This window comes from Sodiomyces alcalophilus, assembly GCF_042370955.1.
Source record: "Sodiomyces alcalophilus JCM 7366 unplaced genomic scaffold ACRALscaffold_5, whole genome shotgun sequence".
Classification (NCBI taxonomy): Eukaryota; Fungi; Ascomycota; class Sordariomycetes; order Glomerellales; family Plectosphaerellaceae; genus Sodiomyces; species Sodiomyces alcalophilus.
The window spans coordinates 5,199,373-5,219,316 of NW_027263536.1; the positions used below are offsets into that span (position 1 = coordinate 5,199,373).

The 19,944-nt window shown below is 39.5% G+C and overlaps 2 protein-coding genes across 2 annotated transcripts; both read left to right on the forward strand.

The window, feature by feature from the left end:
- The first annotated feature begins 13,298 nt into the window (after nt 1–13,298).
- ACRALDRAFT_1064943 (uncharacterized protein) lies at nt 13,299–16,102 on the forward strand. Its single transcript, XM_071017072.1, has 4 exons — nt 13,299–13,535; nt 13,642–13,699; nt 13,769–15,431; nt 15,510–16,102. The coding sequence occupies exons 2-4, from the start codon at nt 13,657–13,659 to the stop codon at nt 15,634–15,636; spliced, it is 1,833 nt and encodes a 610-aa protein (XP_070874287.1). The 5' UTR covers nt 13,299–13,535; nt 13,642–13,656; the 3' UTR covers nt 15,637–16,102.
- A 964-nt stretch (nt 16,103–17,066) lies between these two features.
- Nucleotides 17,067–19,068, forward strand: ACRALDRAFT_1071774 (uncharacterized protein; the record flags this gene model as incomplete). Its single annotated transcript, XM_071017896.1, is given in 7 exon segments — nt 17,067–17,074; nt 17,919–17,952; nt 18,051–18,066; nt 18,079–18,080; nt 18,486–18,610; nt 18,821–18,946; nt 19,029–19,068. 7 exon segments carry the CDS (start codon nt 17,067–17,069, stop codon nt 19,066–19,068), a joined length of 351 nt encoding a protein of 116 aa, XP_070874288.1.
- Nucleotides 19,069–19,944: the final 876 nt, after the last annotated feature.

Sequence of the window (19,944 nt, forward strand, 5' to 3'; positions counted from 1 at the left end):
ATTATAATTATATAGATAAGGCCTTATTATTATATAGATAAGCGTATATATAACTACTATATTAAAAAAGAATTCTACCTGTTTTTCTTACCTCTTTTCCTACCTCTTTTTCTACTTGCTTTTTCTACCTCTTGTTCCACCTGCTTTTTCTACTACTTTTTCTATCACGATAGCATGTATTCTTCTTAACTAGGGCTTTACATAAGGAGGTTAAAATAAGTAGTGAATTTATAGTAACAGATATTCGTAATAAGCTAGGGAGAGAAACCCTTATAGTGATATATCGAGTACCGGTATTTATACGCCCCCTATTTGGTATTTACTATCACTTAATCCATTTTTAGAAGGTTACGCGACTATATGTATAAGCCAGATCTTAGCCGTAAATAGTGCGTACCTATAGATATTAGAGTAGGTAATCAGGATTATGTGACATATAATAAGGCTACGTGACTAGGGTATTAGGATTACGTGATATATAATAAGGTCACGTGACTAGGGTATTAGGATTACGTGATGTATAATAAAATCACGTGACTAGCGTATTAGGATTACTTGATATATAATAAGGTTACGTGACTAGGGTATTAGGATTATATGATATATAACAAGGTACCTAGCATAAGGATATTACTAAGTATATATTCTTAATACCTTAGGGTTAATGAATCTAGAGGCAGAAATAGTAGCGATTTATATTAATCGGAATGCTTAGAACCGTTAGAAAAGTGTATTATAGAAGGAAAAAAGCTAAGCTTAAGCTAAGCAGCTAGAACTCTGCCTATATTAAAGGCTATTACCTGATCTGTCGGCTGGATGTCTTTATTAGTCACGTGACCTTTATATTTATAACACCCCCCGTAGTCAGAGCTTTATAGCAACGCAAAGAATTACCTAAATATCCTAAACTAAAGTCTTAAAAACGCTATAAAATCCGTTAACCTTTTTCGTTAACCTTTTTATAAGTTTTTAGAAGGGTGTTTGAATACTATATATTAATATTATACTCATAATAAGTAATAATCATAATAATTATAAGTATAATATCTAAGTTAAAATAAACAGTATATAGTTATAGCTATATAACTAGACGTCTATTTTATAACCAGCTTAACCTATACTATAATACTATATGTATTATATGTGTATATATACTTGGCTTATAATATATATTATATAAATATACTAGGTATCGTAAATACGATATCTTGGTTATTACTTAAGCTAATAACGTGGCGTGATAACCGTCGCGTAGGCTGTTGACGTAACAGTCGCCACCCAATCTTCCAGGGTCTTTTCCTAGCCCCGGATCCAGGAAGAAATCCCAGAAGTCAGCTCTTTATAATTAATATCACACCTTCGCGCAATAAGCAGTAATCCTACGGATCTACGAATTTAATAGCTTTTGCTTGATTTTCCTCTCTTCCCCGCATACAGCCTACTACTCGTAGCCCAATTTATCAAAACTATAAACTAATCTATCTTCTATTAATAATTCCTTCTCTATTAGTTTATACTCTTAATCTAATACCCGTCTATCCTAATCTATTATATTAATCGTTAATCGTTAATCTAAGTCTATTATCTATCTATAACGCGCCCTATATTACTGTTATTATCGTTATCGCCGCTATCGTCGCCGTTATCGCCGTCGCCGCCGCCGCCGCTATCGTTATCGTTATCGCTACGGATAGTATATCCACTCCTTGAGCCTGCTAAGCCGTTTTATACTATCGGCACTCGCTACTCGTCGACTACTAATATCTTAAAGGTCGCTCGCTTATACTATATGTTAGTACTATACCCAGAAAATAAATATAACTGTATACGGTATAGTACGATATACGAAACCTCCTGTAAGTCAGAGACTTCCTAAGTCCGCCCGAGTCCCCTAGGGACCTCCTGAGTCCTCTAGAGTCCCCCAGGGACTTCCTAAGTCCTCTAGGGACTTCCTGAGTCCTCTAGGGTCCTCCCGAGTCCCCCGGGACCCTAGGCGGACCGACGGACCTCCAGGTAGGCCCACGGACCTTTAGGTGGGCCTATAGACATTTAGGACCTCCGGAATAACCCACGGACCTTTAGGACCTCCGGATACTAAATCAGTAGCTTGAATAAACCGTAGGAAAGGACTATATATACTAGGCTGCCCGCCTCCCTCTTCCTTTCCTTTTTCTCTCTCTCTTAGTATCTTACTTCTACAGTCTTTATAGTCTTCCATAATTCAAACTGCCTCTTTTCCTCTAGATCTTCCTCTTCCGCTCTATCTCTTCGTGACCGTTATAAAGGTTATAAGCCCGGAAAAGCAAAGGAATTTCTAGATCCCCTCTTTCTTCCACCCTTAAAGTCCTTTTCAGGTAATTTCTACCCTAAATCCACCTCTAAAGCCCTTTTTAGGCCACCTCTAAAGTCCTCTCCAGGCCGCCGTTAACCAGTTCCACCTCTAAAGCCCTCTTTCGGCCGCTATCAACCAGTTCCACCTCTAAAGCCCTCTTTAGGCTAACTCCTTTTCCCCTTTTCCCTTTTTTCCTTTTTCCGAAGAAACGGAAAAATATTATAACGGGACCCCGTTCCGAACAGTCAAGTCTTAGTATCTATACCCCCTGTATACTAGCTATACCGCCCTACTATACCCCTATAAAGGCTATAAGATTACGTGGCTTATAAACCCTAGTCTCTAAAAAAGGCTAATCTCTCCTTCGTGACATATAAGAAACGGCTCCACTTTTTTTAATATCCGTGAACGATATTACTACGTGGCCCTAGTTTTCCCGCTTTAGACCCACTTTTCACCCTTATATCTAGCCCCTTAGGTAATTAGAACCAGAAATCGGGTATTTCCACTTCCCCCCTTCTAATACTAGTAAAAAGACCACTGGTTTAAAGCTAGGAAGATAACTAGTAAGGATTTTATCCCCACGGTTAAGAAGCTGCAAGGCAGCACCGATTTGCCTTTCTAGAGGATATCTATATATGCCTATTTTGCCTATAAAAGGAAATTCCTAAACGAAATAACTAAACCTCTATAGAATCCCTCTTAAAAGCAGAAGGAAGACTCTCTAAAAGCTACTAGTAAAATACTCTCTACCCTTTCTAAAGGACCCCTTACCTAGGTTTAAGGTCTAGATACGGCCCACGAAGTCTAGCAAAAGCTAAAAGGCCTATACGAAAAGAAAGGCTTCTAAGCTGATTTTGATGCCCTAGGGACCTTTTTTAATAATTCCCCCTTAGACCATAAAACCCTCGAATCCTTTCTATATAAGGTTTAAGAAAATCTGCTGGCTCTAGAAGGAATGGAGATTTCCTTTCGTAATAAGGTGATTTACGCGTGGATTCTTAACGCCCTTAATGATTTACGCGTGGATTCTTAACGCCCTTAATAGGAGATACGACTCTATTACTAACCAGATCACCTAGTCCCTCCGTCACGATATCCAGAGCTATACACTAGATAAAATCGTTACTGAATTAATAGACGCCTCCCGGAAAATAGAGCGTTCCTTAGTAAATAATACTCTCCTCGTTAAAGGGTCTAAAAAACCCTGGAAAAAGACTAAGGGACTGTTTTATAAGAACTATAAGAAACCCGGCCACGTCTCCTCTAACTACTATTTCCTTTACCCAGATAAGGATCCTAAAGGCTAGGTTATAAAGGAAAATACCGGAAAAAAGCAGCAGAACCGGGTCTCTAAGAGCACTAAGTCCTCCTCCTCCTCCTCCTCTTCTAGGGGCAGATCCAGGTCCCTAAATCCCTAGTATAAGAAAAGGGAGCATGCTATTATGGCTCTCTTAAAAAACTAACTGCTTTAGACGCTTATAAATAATAAGGATTCCGTGAATATAATCCTTAAAAAGCAACCTAAAGAACCCGAAGAAGAAGAAGATAAATCGATTATATTCGAAGACGTCCTCCCGAACCCGGAAGCCGAGGATATAATAGACGTTAAAGAAGTAAATATAATAACCTAAAATCCCTACAATACTCTGAATACTAACCTAAATATAGGTGGGATAATTAAAAGGATTTTTAGGAGTCAGGCAGAGAATAGGTTTAGTTTAGACTTAAATCTTTATATAGATAGCGGAGCTACCTCCTATATAATAATAAATAAATCTCTCTTCTCTATATATAAAACCACTACTAGGCTTATTAGTTAGGGAAAAGTAAATATAATAAAGTTAATAGGCGTAGGAAACTATATTATAAAGTTTAAAGATACTAGAAGAACACTATTTCTAAAAGAGTGTCTTTATATTCCTAAACTAGGAACTAATATAATAAGTCTCCTAAACCTTGATAGTAAAGTTAGAGGTTTATCTAGTAATAAACAGCTTATTCTTTTTAAAAATAAATTAGTTAAAGAGTCCCTTTATATATATATAAAAGCCAGACTCTTTAAAGGACTCTACTAGGCTATAGCCAGGCCAGTTATCTTAAAAAGCGGAAATAAAGAAATAAATATAATAAAGGAAATCTTATAAAGAAACCAGAAAGATCTAGACCTCTAGAAACAAAGAGACTAAAATAATAAGAAAAGGACCGTAAAAATAAAAGAGACTATATAACTATAGCATAACAGAATGGGTTATATTAATCCTATAGCCCTAAAAAACCTATATAATAATACCTCTCTCTTCAACGACTTTAAAGTCTTAGAATAAGAAATCATAGATATAAATAGCTATAATACCTGCCGCCGCAGTAAGGCTATTATACTAGCTAATAAAGACTTAGTTAATAAATATAAAGACTTCTCCTACCTAGAAAAGGTATATATAGATCTCTACGGCCTAATAGAACTAATAATATATAATAAGAAGCGCTAGATTCTACTAATTATAGACCGTTCCACCCGGTTCCTCTAGGCAAAATTACTGCCTAATAAATCAGAAGCAACCGTTGTTCTAGCTATAAAAGAGTGGAAAATACTAGTAGAAAATAATAACTACGATATAAAAATAAAAGAAATAGATACGGACAGTGGAAAGGAGTTCATAAACGCCTCCTTTAAGCGCCTCTTCCAAGGCGTAAAACATAATATAAAACCACTATATACCCATAAAACTCAAGGCTCGATCGAATAAGCTATTAGAACTATAATAGAAAAGGTTCGTAGTCTGCTTTTCCACTTAGGACTACCTCGATACCTATAGGGAGATACTGTATATTTTGTAGTATATATATATATAACAGGACCCCGAATTCAGCCATAGGTTTTAAGACCCCTTTGAAGATAGTTAAAAAGAAGAAACCGAATATAAATAATATTCGGGTCTAGGGCTCTATAGCCTACTATAAAAACAACGACCCGAACGAGAAGAAACTAGATAGCAGAGCTATTCGTGGTGCCCTTATCGGTTTTAACGATTATAACTATAAGATATATAACCTAGTCTTAAGAAGGATCGGTTAGTTTAGAGACGTATATATACTTGAAAATCAGTTTATATACTCTTCCTTTTTAGACCTAAATACTAGTAATATCTCTCCCTAAGAGGAATAGGTTTCTAACCTAGAGCCTTATTAGCTTCTAGAAAAAACTATATAATAACAGGTCTTAAAACGACCTTTTAAGTCTATCCAAACTAAAGAAGAAAATAACTCATAGAATAGACTAAAGAGTCTACAAGTAGTAATAGGCTACGATAACCTAGATATAAATACTCGTAATAGACCTGAATATACTAGCCACTCTAGTATATAAGTCGAAATACCTTCGAGACCGAAGTTAGCTTTTAAAGACTATATATTAGTTAATAATAAAAATAATAAGCGCTTATTATACTTAATAGAAGATACTACTCTCGGAAACCTATAGTTTTAAATAGAGCCTTACTACCTCTTAACTATAAACTCTCTATCAGAACCAGCTACCTATAAAAAGGCTATATAGAGCTTAGATAAATCATAATGGATAGACGCTATAGTAGCAGAAATAATAGAACTAGAAAAAAAAAAAGACCTGGGATTTAATAACTATAAAAGATACGCCCCTTAATAAAATAAAGGAAAAATATAACGTCCTAGGCGGACGATAGGTCTATAAAATAAAACTAAATAATAAAGGAGAACTAATAAAATATAAAGCAAGATAGGTTATATAAGGCTTTAATTAAGTACTCGGAATCGATTACTTAGAAACCTTTTCCATAACCTGCAGACCCGAAACATATAGACTTGCCTTCCTATTAGGCGTTTCCTTAGGCTAGAAATTCAGGTAGTTCGACGTAATAAACGCCTTCGTACATACTAATATAGATACTCTAATATACACCGTTTAACTAACGGGTTTTAAACACAAAAAGGGAATAGTATAACTTTCTATAAGCTAAATAAAGCTTTCTACGGCCTGAAATGAAGCCCTAGACTCTAGTATAACTTCCTAGTTAAAATCCTAACTAAGCTAGGCTGTATAGTCTCCGAGTTTAATAAAGGACTCTTTATATATTATAATAAAGGAGACCGAGCTATATTCCTCTACCACGTAGATAATATCGTGGTTATAAGTCCTTATAATACTATAATAAATCACTTTTATAAAGAGATATCTAAAGATATTTTACTAAAACGCTTAGGTAAAGTATATACCTTTCTAGGTCATGAAATAAATATAAATATAACTAAAGAGACACTCTCTATAAGCTAACTACTATATACGAATAAAATACTAGAAAGGTATAATAAACGAGCTCTTAAAAAGGTAGATACTCTATGTATTTATAAACAGGTCCTAATACTAAACCCTGAATAGGCGTTAAAAGAAGATATAAAGAAATATTAATAAGAAGTAGGAGCTTTACTATATCTAGCTCTTTACTCTAGGCCCGATATAACCTATTCTGTTAATAAGTATGCCCGATATATAAGTAACCCCTCGAAGGAATACTTTATGGCACTAAATAGAGTTTAGGCCTATATAAATGTATATCCTAATATAGGTCTTCTATATAACTATAAAAGAGATAACCTATATATATACGGTTACTTAGATGCCAGCTTTTTAGATATTCTTAAGCATAGAACGTCTACCTTAGGATATATATACTGCGTAGAAATAAATAATCCTATTAGCTGGACCTTATCGAAGCAGAAAGTCGTTGCTTTATTAATAATAGAAGCCGAATATATGGCTCTGACCGAGGCTATAAAAGAAGGAATCTATATATATAATCTATATACTAAACTAATAGATAACCTTAATATAAAATTCAGTAATAATAAACCAAGGAATCCTACTATTCTTATAGACAGCGAGAGTGCTAAAAAGGTCGCTAAAAACCCGGAATTTTATAAAAGAGTAAAGTATATCGATAGACAGTTTCACTTCTGTAGATAATAACTATAGGAAAATAATATAAAGGTGGTGTATATAAACACTAAATATAATATATCCGATATAATAACTAAAGGGTTACTAAAAGAGACTTATAATACACTCTGCGGCTATATAAACCTAGGTTATAAAGACGATACACTACCCGAATATAACCTATTACCTTATAAAGAAATAAAAGAACTTAAATACTAGGTTTTTTATTTGTAGACAGGTTTTCCTAGGATAAAACTAAGAAGGGTTTTTTTAATTTTTTCCCTATACTATAATAAAGATAGAGGTTTTCTTTTTTTTCCTCGCCTTAAAAATATATAGACTGTGAAAATAACTAGCTAAGCTGCACCTATTATATAGGAGTTAGCTTACGGGGGGGTGTTAGTACTATACCTAGAAAATAAATATATCTATATACGGTATAGTACGATATACGAAACCTCCTGTAAGTCAAAGACTTCCTAAGTCCCCTAGGGACCTCCCGAGTCCCCTAAGGACTTCCCGAGTCCTCCCGAGTCCCCTAAGGACTTCCTGAGTCCTCTAGGGTCCTCCCGAGTCCCCTAGGGACTTCCTAAGCCCTCCAGGGTCCTCCCGAGTCCCCCGGGACCCTAGGTGGACCCACGGACCCTTAGGTAGGCCCACGGACCTCCAGGTAGGCCCACGGACCTTTAGGTGGACCCATAGACCTTTAGGTGGACCCACGGACCTTTAGGACCTTCGGAGTAACCCAGGGACCTTTAGGACCTTCGGAGAAACCCACGGACCCTCACCTATACTTCGAGGGTCTGGATACTAAATCAGTAGCTTAAATAAGCCGTAGGAAAGGGTTATATATACTAGGCTGCCCGCCTCCCTCTTCCTTTCCTTTTTCTCTCTCTCTGTATCTTACTTTTGCAGTCTTCACAGTCTTCCACAATTCAAACTGCCTCTTTTCCTTTAGATCTTCCTCTTCCGTTCCATCTCTTCGTGACCGTTGTAAAATAAGTAAAGCCCTCTACCTGGCTTACGTTAAACTTAACTCTTATCTCCTTATAGGCCTTAATAATCCGTGTTTTGTCTATATACCCGAGTCTCTTATACTATACCTTAAAGTCAGCCTTAAGATGCTTTATCGAAATAGCAGTATAGGCTAGGGCCCCCTCTATATCGTAACTATCTTTATTAATTTCAATAACCATAACGTCCTTCCTTTAGTTAATTTAGGCTAGATATTAACTTGTCTTCCGTAGGTAGAGGGTGTCCTTATTGTCGTTATACTTAATTCCATGGCTACGGAGATAGCCTGCCGTTACTAGGTTAGTAGAGGTATTAGGGTAGTATTTAATATCCTCTAGGGTCTATTAGTATAGTTTATTTATTACGGGGTCTATTATCTTAAAGAAGACTATCTCAGTGCTAAGAGGACGGGCTCTGCTACCGTCTATAACCTTCATTAGGGGTAGGTCGTCTTATAGCGTATATTCCTTAAACCACTTAAGGTTATTAAACATCGTGGTCTAGCACCCCGTGTCCTAGATTATCTTATCAGTATAAACCCCTTATATCGATATAACTACGCCTATTATAGTATCATCTTTAAGGAGGGCTTTATAAAGGGACTATTAGTTAAATACTATACCTCTTAATTTAGTATAGACTCCCCCTATATTATCAGTATCTATTCTAGATATAGTGGAATCCGTAATAGTTATTGGTAGGATATATTATACTTTTCTTATCTCCTTTTATTTAATATACTTCTGCTTAAAGATATTCTTAAGTTATAGAGTCGTCGCCTTCTCCGGATAAACCACCTAGTAGTTATTCTTCTTATATTTACCTTTATAGATCTTATACTTCGGTTTAGCTAACGATATAAGTATCGAGGGTGCCAGAGTCTCCTTAGCCTTAGGTGCAGAGGGTTAATTCTTAATTATAGCGTTAACGGTTAATATCTTATAGTCTTCCGACTTAGCCTTAGGTTATAAATTATTAATAAGGCTCCTCTATTATATCTTCTTTTTGGATATATACCTTTCGGCTAGGGCTAGATACTTGCCTTTAATGGCCGCTATAATAGTGTAGACGTCCTTCTTATCGTTAATAGATTCCATCCGGTCATTTAGCTATTTACGAATAGCGTATATCTGGGTTAGGTACGCCGAGGTGGATTTAAAGTCCTTTACTTATATCGTGTTTTATTCTTTAATAAGGGCCTTAACTGCCTTTTCCGAAACCCTGGGTACTATTTCCTTAACCTCTTCGAATAGTTTATACGGATCTATTACTCTTATTCTATCTAGATCCCTCTAGGCGTTATCTTACCGGTTTCACTATAGCTAATAAGGTATTATAGAGTATTATTCTCTCCTTATTATCGGGCTCCCCTTCGCTTACTAGAAAATTAAGGATATCTATTAGACCGTGGCTTACGAGGGAGGCTCTAACGTCGTGTTCCTAATCTTGAAAGTTAGTATCGCTATAAAGGATAGGGAACTTAAGTTAAGCAGGGGCTATCCTGTCTATAGTGAATAGTGCCTTTAGGATATTATTCTGTTATATAGGCTCTGGTTATAGGGTAGGATATAAAGGGCGTGGACCCCTCTAATTAAGAGATTATCGGATACTGTCTCAGAGGTTATCTAGGATATTAAGTCTATAATTACGGGCCTTATATAGGGAGTCCCGTGTAGCGTAGTCCTGCCCGATATAGTTAAGGAAATCCTATAGTATATCGATGTTTTCCTTTAAGTGTTTAGCTTACTCCTTATAGGTTAGGGGTTATTCTTCTTCTTAATCTGCTTTATAAAGATCTTAGATGTTCGCTTCCTTATCTTCCACTATAAGTGGTAGTAGAGGTCTAGAGGAAGCCCTGGATAACGGCCTAGACGGCCCCCCCATATCCTTACGAGCCATTTCGTAGTATTATATAACGGCTCTTATCGTTTTTATATATTCCGGTTAGTACCTGTTATTAAGAGGTGGTTAGGTGGATTAGTGGATTGCCCGGCTCTATACCGTTTAACTATCTACTAAGCTTATAAACGCCTAGTTAATCCACTGCCACGGCGACTATTAAATCGATCGTTAAATAGCTTACCCTTATAGAAAAGAGGGCTTATAACCTATTAATCGGAAAGCTTAAAACCGTTAGAAAAGTGTATTATAGAAGGAAGAAAGCTAAGCTAAAGCTAAGCAGCTAGAACTCTGGCTATATTAAAGGCTATTACCTGATTAGTCGGCTGGATATCTTTATTAGTCACGTAACCTTCACATTCTTAATAATTTATTGGGTTAAGAGATCTAGTTTTGGTTATAGAGATTAAGGCTTATTATAAGGTATAGGTACGCAGTATATACGCCTAAGATCTTACTTATACACGCGGTCGCGTAACCGTCTAAAAATAGATTGAGTGGATAGTAAACACCGGGCAGGGGCCGTATAGATACCGGTACTCTGATATATCTATACGGGATATCTATAGCTAAGGAGTACCGGTATCCTGTATAGGCCCTGTCTGGTATCCCGTAAGCGCCTATCCCTTTTAGGAAAGTTTACTAAGCCCGATTAAGTCGCCCCGAAGTCCGGTATATACATTATAGAATATATTATAGCGTAGAAGTAACTTTTAGTACCTAGTCACTAATATTAACTAGTAAGGTATATACAGGATATATTAATGTTATTTTATAATATACCCTAGGAGTAAAGTATCTATAAAGTATCTTCTCACTGAATTTGGCCAGGACAGTATATTAAAAATACATGGCCTATTCTCTATAAATATAGCGGGGCACTTAAGGTATCTTATAGGTACCTTACCACGCAATTTAGCTAGAAAGGTACTTTAAAGGTATATAGAAATCAATTAGCGTATATAGGATACCGGACAGGGCCTATACGGGATACCGGTGCTTGTAGCTAAGATCGTGGCGTATATAGACTACTGCGCGGGCTCGCGTAACCTTCCTAATTGGGTTTGGGACGCTTGCAAATAGTATACCTTCGCAAGGATTAAATAGGTTAGTTTATATATAATATAATATAACTGGGTGAGGATCGATAGGAGCCCCGCAGGTATAGGTACCTGCAAATATACACTATAACACCTCTTTAATTATATAATAGGGTATATTCAAAACCTTCCTATTTAGGAAGGTTTTAAAAGTTCGGGAAACGTATCTATTCTAACAGCACCCAGCCCTTATATAATCCAATTAAAAACTTATAAAAAAGGTTATAACGTACGAATATAATATACAACGTAACTATCTATAACGCTGGCCTTACGCTTTAAAACAGCTATACAATATACCTATATAACGTACGCTGCGTAGGAGGCAGTTCCTATAGATATTAACGCCGTTGCTTTAATGATTTTAGCTTGTTAAGGAGTACCGGTATTTGTACGCCCCCTGTTCGGTATTTGCTGCCCACTTAATCCATTTTTGGAAGGTTACGCGACCGCGTGCATAAGCAAGATCTTGGCTGTAAATGTTACGTACCTGTACACGTTAGAGTAGGTAATTAGGATTACGTGATGTGTGATAAGGTCACGTGACTAGGGTATTAGGATTACGTGGTGTGTGTGATAAGGTCACGTGACTAGGGTATTAGGATTACGTGGTATATATAATAAGGTTATATAACTAGGGTATTAGAATTATATAGTGTGTGTGATAAGGTTATATAACTAGGGCATTAGGATTACGTGGTGTGTGATAAGGTACCTAGCGTAAGGATATTATATATTCTTAATACCTTAGGGTTAATAAATACAGAGGCAGAAATAGTAGTGATTTAGTGGCTTAAGATATCTGGTTTTGGTTATAGAGATTAAGGCTTATCGTGAGGTATAGGTACGCAGCATATACGGCTAAGATCTTGCTTATACACGCGGTCGCGTAACCTTCTAAAAATGGATTAAGTGGATAATAAATAGTGAACCGGGGGCGTATAAATATCGGTACTCCTTGCTAAGGAGCTATAAGGTGGATTAACAGGATACTAAGTTACCCTGGTTCGGTATATCTAAACCCCTATATTTTATATAGAAAAAGCCCTGCTCTTAATGTATCTAATTATACCCTACTCCGCTTATTGTGTGATATTATTGGTTTCTTTAAGCTCCGTAAGTACACTTTGAATAATTAAACAGGGGTTGGGGTGTAAGGATGTTACTAGTCTTACGAAGTGCTTATACTTACTCCAAATTTCAATTCCTTCACTTAACATCATCAACACATCAATACGCTGTATTCTATGTCTCTGCTATTTTCGTAATCATCTAAGATAGGCGTATAGAAGGAAGAGTATTTATAGACGTTATCGTAACGAGCTTATTCTAATAAATCTATATTTTTCTAATAAAAATACGGATTGTTATGGAATTAGTAAAGTCGTGACTGATTGAAGTTACCGTATCTTAGTAGGCGTAGGTGGTGATAGCTTCAGATGTATTCACGCCAGTCCTTTACCGTTATATCACTTTGTACCTCTCTATATAAATTTGTATGTAAAGATACCGATCGGCAGTGTAATCCAATGAAAAGTTGAGATGTGGGGCTAAGTAACAAACTAACCTATTTAATCCTTGTGTAGGTGTAGACAGGCCGCTTGCAAATACGAAGTAGTGGTACTCACCACAGCAAGCGTTGCGACATTCGTCGGCATGTGATTTTCCAAGCCTTCGACGGCGACTCCACTGCGTAGGTTGGCAGCACCAACCCGAGGTTATTGTACTCCGTGCTACCGGCTTTTTCCAACCTCGGCTGGAGGGTAGTCGCATGTACATAGGTCGCGGCAGTTGATTATTGGTCAACTGTTCCATCAAGCTCTCTATGCACATAATTGCAAGTACATTCCATGGATCTAACTTTGACACATCCAAGACTCGGGAGGAGGCACCTAGCCAACATCAGGCTGAATTAGTGGACGCTGTAATACCTAATTAATACACTAGCCCTGGGACCTATGTAGTTTCATCGGCTTCCCGCGGTTCGCGGCAAATCATGCGAAGCCTATTAGTTACCTCGTGCATACTTTAGAGAGTGCTCTCCGCGCTCAGTCCATCCTACTTGCCGTCTACCGACGCACCTGCCCGAATCTACTTATTTCCTTGCGAGGTGTGCAATTTTTGACTGATTCTAGAATCTGTCATGTCGTCTGCATTGCAAGTTCTGAAAGCTAGGACTTGGAGAGTTTCGCATATTTCCAAGTCGCTTTATACAGTAAGCATCCCTCTCCCGCAGATTAGTTCCTGCTACTTCGCAGTCGCGTTCTGTCTCGTGCGCCTATCATGAGATGAGGTACAGTTGTCGTGCTGACTTGCTCAAGGTTAACTCACCAGCCATGTCGAAAGCCGGCAAAAGGCGTATTAGCTCGCTACCGCCGGGTAGGTACCAGCCACCGGTCGACGCTTAAAGTCTTCAAGCATCAAGCACTCTGCTGACGTCAGCCACAGGATACGTCGAGGATAAATCCCAGGGCCCAATGCTTAGGTTCCAGAACTCACTTCCCCGCTTGCCTGTCCCGACCCTGGAGGAAACAGCTTCGCGCTACATCAAAACCCTCCGTCCTCTTCTTTCAGCGTCAGAGCTCGCCGCCAGCAAGCAAGCCGTTGAAGACTTCATTAAGCCCGGCGGCGCGGGGCCAAGGCTTCAAGAACGGCTATTGGCACGACAGGCAGATCCTCGTCACAAGAACTGGCTCTACGACTGGTGGAATGATGCGGCATACCTTAGCTACCGCGATCCAGTTGTCCCCTACGTCAGCTACTTCTACTCTCATCGGGATGATCGACGGAGGAAAGACCCCGCCAAGAGAGCTGCTGCCATCACGTCGGCCGTTCTCGAATTCAAGAAACAAGTGGACAGCGGCACGCTTGAGCCTGAGTACATGAAGGGACTGCCGATCTGCATGGACAGCTATCAGTGGATGTTCAATGCGAGTCGAGTAGCCGCAAGGCCTGCTGACTTTCCGGTGAAATTCTCCTCGGAGAAGCACAAGCACATCATCGCTGTTCGAAAGAACCAGTTCTTCAAGATACTGCACGAAGTTGACGGACGGCCGCTTCAGGCCAGCGAGCTTGAGCAACAATTCAATAAGGTCTACGACATGGCCCAACGTGTCCCTGCCGTGGGTGCGTTGACCTCCGAGAATCGCGATATTTGGGCCGACGCGCGGCAAATCTTGCTCGGTGCTCATTCCAATAATGCCGCGGCTCTAGAGGCCATCGAGTCGGCATCGTTCGTTGTGTGCCTGGACGATGCCACACCCGTGACACTCGAGGAACGCGCGCATCAGTATTGGCACGGCGACGGTCAAAATAGATGGTTTGACAAACCCCTCCAGTTCATCATCAATGATAACGGCACGTCAGGGTTCATGGGTGAGCATTCTATGATGGACGGCACGCCGACACACCGGCTGAATGACTTTATCAACGACGCCATTTTCCATAATAAAATTGACTTGTCCGATACCTGTGGCCGCTCGAACTTGCCCGACCCACAGGTGATCAAGTTCGAAATCACCAAAGATGTCCAAGCCGAGATTGACCGTGCTATCAAGGACTTTGACGACATTATTGGACAGCATGAACTCGCCATCCAAGCATACCAAGGTTATGGGAAGGGCCTCATCAAGAAATTTAAGTGCTCCCCCGATGCTTACGTCCAAATGATCATTCAGCTTGCCTACCACAAAATGTACGGCAAAAACCGCCCGACCTACGAGTCCGCCGCCACTAGGCGCTTCCAGCAAGGACGAACTGAGACGTGCAGAACTGTTTCCGAGGCCTCAGTGGCTTGGTGCAACGCCATGGCTAACCTCGACGTGGATGACAAGACGCGTGTGCTCCTCTTCCGCGAAGCAATTGCCTCGCATTTGGATTATATCACTGCTGCATCCGATGGCAAGGGCGTCGACAGGCATCTCTTCGGACTCAAGAAGCTACTAGAGCCTGGTGAAGAGCTCCCAGCGATCTACAAGGACCCGGCGTACGCGTACTCTTCAACTTGGTACCTTTCCACATCGCAACTAAGCTCCGAATTTTTCAATGGCTATGGGTGGAGCCAAGTCGTCGACGATGGTTTCGGCATTGCTTACATGATCAATGAGAACAGGTTAGTTGATACCCGAAGACAACTTTCCTTGACACCCTTCTTCTTCACCGTAGCTAACAATGGGCATTGTTCTCACAGCCTCAATTTCAACGTTGTCTCCAAGGGTTCGGGTAGCCAGAGGATGAGCTTCTATCTCAATGAAGCGGCTGGAGACATTCGTGACCTTTTGCTACCCACGATAGAACCGCCAAATGCCAAGCTTTAGCCATGCGTGCCAAGCCTCAGAAAGGAATTTGTAAGTGGCATGGTTAATATTATAAGACAACACAATACACATTCATACGAATAGGGATCTCTGTATGTCATCTCTGCAAGTAATTTAGACGATTTCTTACCCTCGGTGGGGTCGAATGTCAAGATCAATGTGCGATCAAGACTAAATGTCTCCGTGCGCTATTCGGTGGCTCTACGGTCGGCCTCCGAAATCCAGAACATTGTGGATACATACATTACATGTGATATAATTGATGCGTATATACCTACCCGGGTTTTTCAGAGGGTGGTTAGAAACAAAATCTGTTAATAGAGTGTCGTATAGGCTGGCCCGTCAAAGGTACGGAACCAGTTATTCCGGGCCCGAATCTAGATATAGGTCTGCAGTAGGATTAAGGGCAGGATTTTAGTATATAGATTAGAGCTTTCTATAGAGTTAATTAAATTAGGTTCGAGTTATTCCGACTATACCACTTAGTTATTCCGACTATAGTTTAAATATATTTATATTTATAGACCCTTTATAACTATAGTCGTAAACTACTTTAATATCTTTTTATTAATTTAATCGCTTAGACTTAAATAACAGATAGTATATTCGTTTAATTAAGCTAGTAGTAGTAGGAGAAACTCCTTTTCTTCGTCTTCGTCTTCCTCTTTGTCTTCTATGTCTATACTCACGCCTACACGACCACGGCTATATTATTCCTACTTTATATAATAAGGTAACGGAACGCGCTGCCTCTATCTATGGATTAACGATATAGATTCACGACGTAGATTAATAACGTAGACTAACGATATAGATTAACTATATAGATTAACGATGTAGATTAACGACGTAGACTAACGATATAGATTTATTATATAGGCTGGCCCGAAACGAGTATAGAACTAGTTATTCCGGACCCGAAAATAGGAGTGGGCCTGCTGCACGAATAAGGGCAGGATTTTGGCACGTAGATTAGAGATTTCTATAGAGTTAATTAAATTAATAGATCGATTGCCTAATTACGTATTTTAAGTTATACGCTATTTATAATAATTAAGAGTCTTATTTACTTAATAACCTATTAAAGCTATTTTTATACCGAGCTGCCTATAGCTATAACTATCACTATAACCTCGAAAACGATTATCTATATAAGCCACGAAGACTAGGAGCTTTAGCAAAGCCTCTACGATATTAGGGCCCGTAGTAACGGAGTCTGGGATTTCCTATGCCATAATAATCCTATCCCTCGTCTATAGCAAGGCAACCATCCCGAACTCACCTCCTACGCCTCTATCGCTAATATAAACGGGCAGCCTATTAATATCTCTAAGCTAACTATTATAGGCAAGGCTGCCTACGCCGAAGACTACCGCCGATATAAAGAGGATCGTAAGGACTACGAAACCTACTAAAAGGGTATCAACGCTATGCTTAAGTAGGTTAAAGAGTCTATTATAGCGAAGAGACGGAAGGTCTTAATAAGAGGTACTATGCCGGAAAAGATCTTTATAGCTATCTAAGCTAACGCCCCGCCCTATATCGTGACCCGTATAAAGGATTCCTAAAAGAACTATAATCTATATAAAAGTAAACCGCCTAATAACCTAAGGAAAGTGGCCGCCTAGCTAGATAACTAGCAGGACCTTATATGGAACTATTATAATATCGGGATCTATAGTAGCCCTTAGGAGGTTTAGATTAACGATTTTTTAATACTATACGACCTGCCGTACGTAATTAGGTGGATATAAAGGAGGCTATACTAGACCTTAAAATAGTAACGGCGAGAACCCTTATCGCTAAGGAGAAAAAGGCGGCGGAATAATAACTTAATATACTGCCTATCCGTAGCTATAAGGCTATAGCCTTTCCTGCCCTAAACCTAGGGAAAGAAGAAAATAAAAGATAGTAAAGATTATAGAGAGGCGACCGTAGGAGATACTACGCACCACTATCCCATACTATACCGGCACTAAAGCCCGTATAGCGCTGGATGGACGCTAGCACTATACCAGCACTAAAGCCTATATAGAGCTGGATTAGTGCTAGCACTATACCGGCACTAAAGCCCGTATAGCGCCGGACTAGTGCTAGCACTATATTAGCACTAAAAGACCGTATAGCGCTAGACTAATACTAGCACTAGCTAAGTCCTAGATAGACCGAGGTTTCCCCGTAGCTATATAGAGCGGGAACCTCGCCCTCTCCTTTAAGGAATCTATCCTATTTATATATTATTTACTATACCCTAAGGTTACCTAACTTAAATCCTCTTATAGGTCCTATAGTACTGGCTGGCCAGAGATATATACGGTTAGTGTATATTAAATAGTAGTAACTAAAATAAGATTATTCGATCTTAGTAAGGTTCGTATACCGCTCCTATTAAACGACTATATAGACTATTCTAGTTATATAATCCTAGGGTAAGTAACTATCCGTTATTAATAAAGTGCCTCCCCTTAAATAGGACTAGGCGATAAGCAGCGACTATTAAGCTATAGCCTAATAGGGCCGATAAGAAACTACTTACCCACGCGCCCCTTACTACGCTTACTAGCCCTCTAGCGTAAAGTATAGAGGTCTATATACTAAAACCCTATTTAGTCGAATAGCTATATATAGCGCCCTAAGCGGACACGTAGCTAAAGCGGTACCGGTTACCCGTAGTCTACTAAGTGAAGCGCCTCCCCTTTATTAAGACTAGGCGAGTAAGCGATAAGTATAAGAGTCTATAAGTGCTAGTTATCCGATAGGCCCGTATCTAAAACGACCTATTAAACACTAAATAGCACTATTATAAAACCCGCTTTATAATAACTAATACTCCTTACCCCGTTCTCCTAGACTCTCCCCTTATACTAAGGGATCTAAAAGGCGTATATCCCCTTACCGTAATAGCGAACGCCTATCTAGATATAGCCGAAAAGGTTCTTACGCCCGAATATCGGCTACTCCTCTCTATAGCCGAGTAAGTAGGGAACCTCCCTAGCACTAATAAAGCTAGCTATACTACAACCTTTAGAGGAAGAGTCTCTAAAGCTATCCTACCTCCTTAGCTAACCTATCCTACTAAGTAGGTTACTTATCACGACTCTTTCGTAAAGGTATTCTATAATTAGCTAAAGAAGCAACCCGAGTATATCGACCTTTATAAGTCTATAGTTATACCCCGTAATAGCATAGTAAAGGGAAAGGAGCTAGCCCCCTTTACTACTAGCTACGATTCTTTACTAGTAGAACTAAAGATTAAGGTTAAGGGATCGGAATCGCTTTTAATCCGCCCCGCTATAAGTATAGTCGAATGGTTAGTCGGAAGTTTCCCCGAAAATATAGCGGAAAGTGTTAGTACTATACCCAGAAAATAAATATATCTATATACGGTATAGTACGATATACGAAACCTCCTATAAGTCAGAGACCTCCTAAGTCCCCCAGGGACCTCCCGAGTCCCTAGGGACTTCCTGAGTCCTCTAGAGTCCCCCTAGGGACTTCCTGGGTCCCCCAGAGTCTTTCTGAGTCCCCCAGGGGCTTCCTAAATCCTCTAGGGTCCTCCCGAGTCCCCCGGGACCCTAGGTAGACCCACGGATCTCCAGGTAGGCCCACGGACCTTCAGGTAGACCCACGGACCTTCAGGACCTTCAGAATAACCCACGGACCTTTAGGACCTTCGTAATAACCCACGGACCCTCGCCTATACTCCGAGAGTCCGGATACTAAATCAGTAGCTTAAATAAACCGTAGGAAAGGACTATATATACCAGGCCTCCCGCCTCCCTCTTCCTTTTCTTTTTTTCTCTCTCTCTGTATCTTACTTCTATAGTCTTTATAGTCTCCCATAATTCAAACTGCCTCTTTTCCTCTAGATCTTCCTCTTCCGTTCTATCTCTTCGTGACCGTTATAAAGGTTATAAGCCCGGAAAGCAAAGGAATTTCTAGATCCCCTCTTTCTTTCACCTTTAAAGTCCTTTTTAGGCAATCTCTACCCTAAAAGCCACCTCTAAAGTTCTCTTCAGGCCACCTCCAAAGCCCTCTTCAGGCCACCTCCAAAGCCCTCTTTAGGCCACCCCCTTTTCCCCTTTTCCCCTTTTCCCTTTTTTCCTTCTAAAAAAACGGAAAAATATTATAGCGGGACCCCGTTCCGAACAGTTAAGTCTTAGCATCTATACCCCCTGTATACTAGCTATACCGCCCTATTATACCCCTATAAAGGCTATAATATTACGTGGCTTATAAACCCTGGTCTCTAAAAAAGAAAAAAGCCAATCTCTCCTTCGTGATATACGAGAAACGGCTCCACTTTTT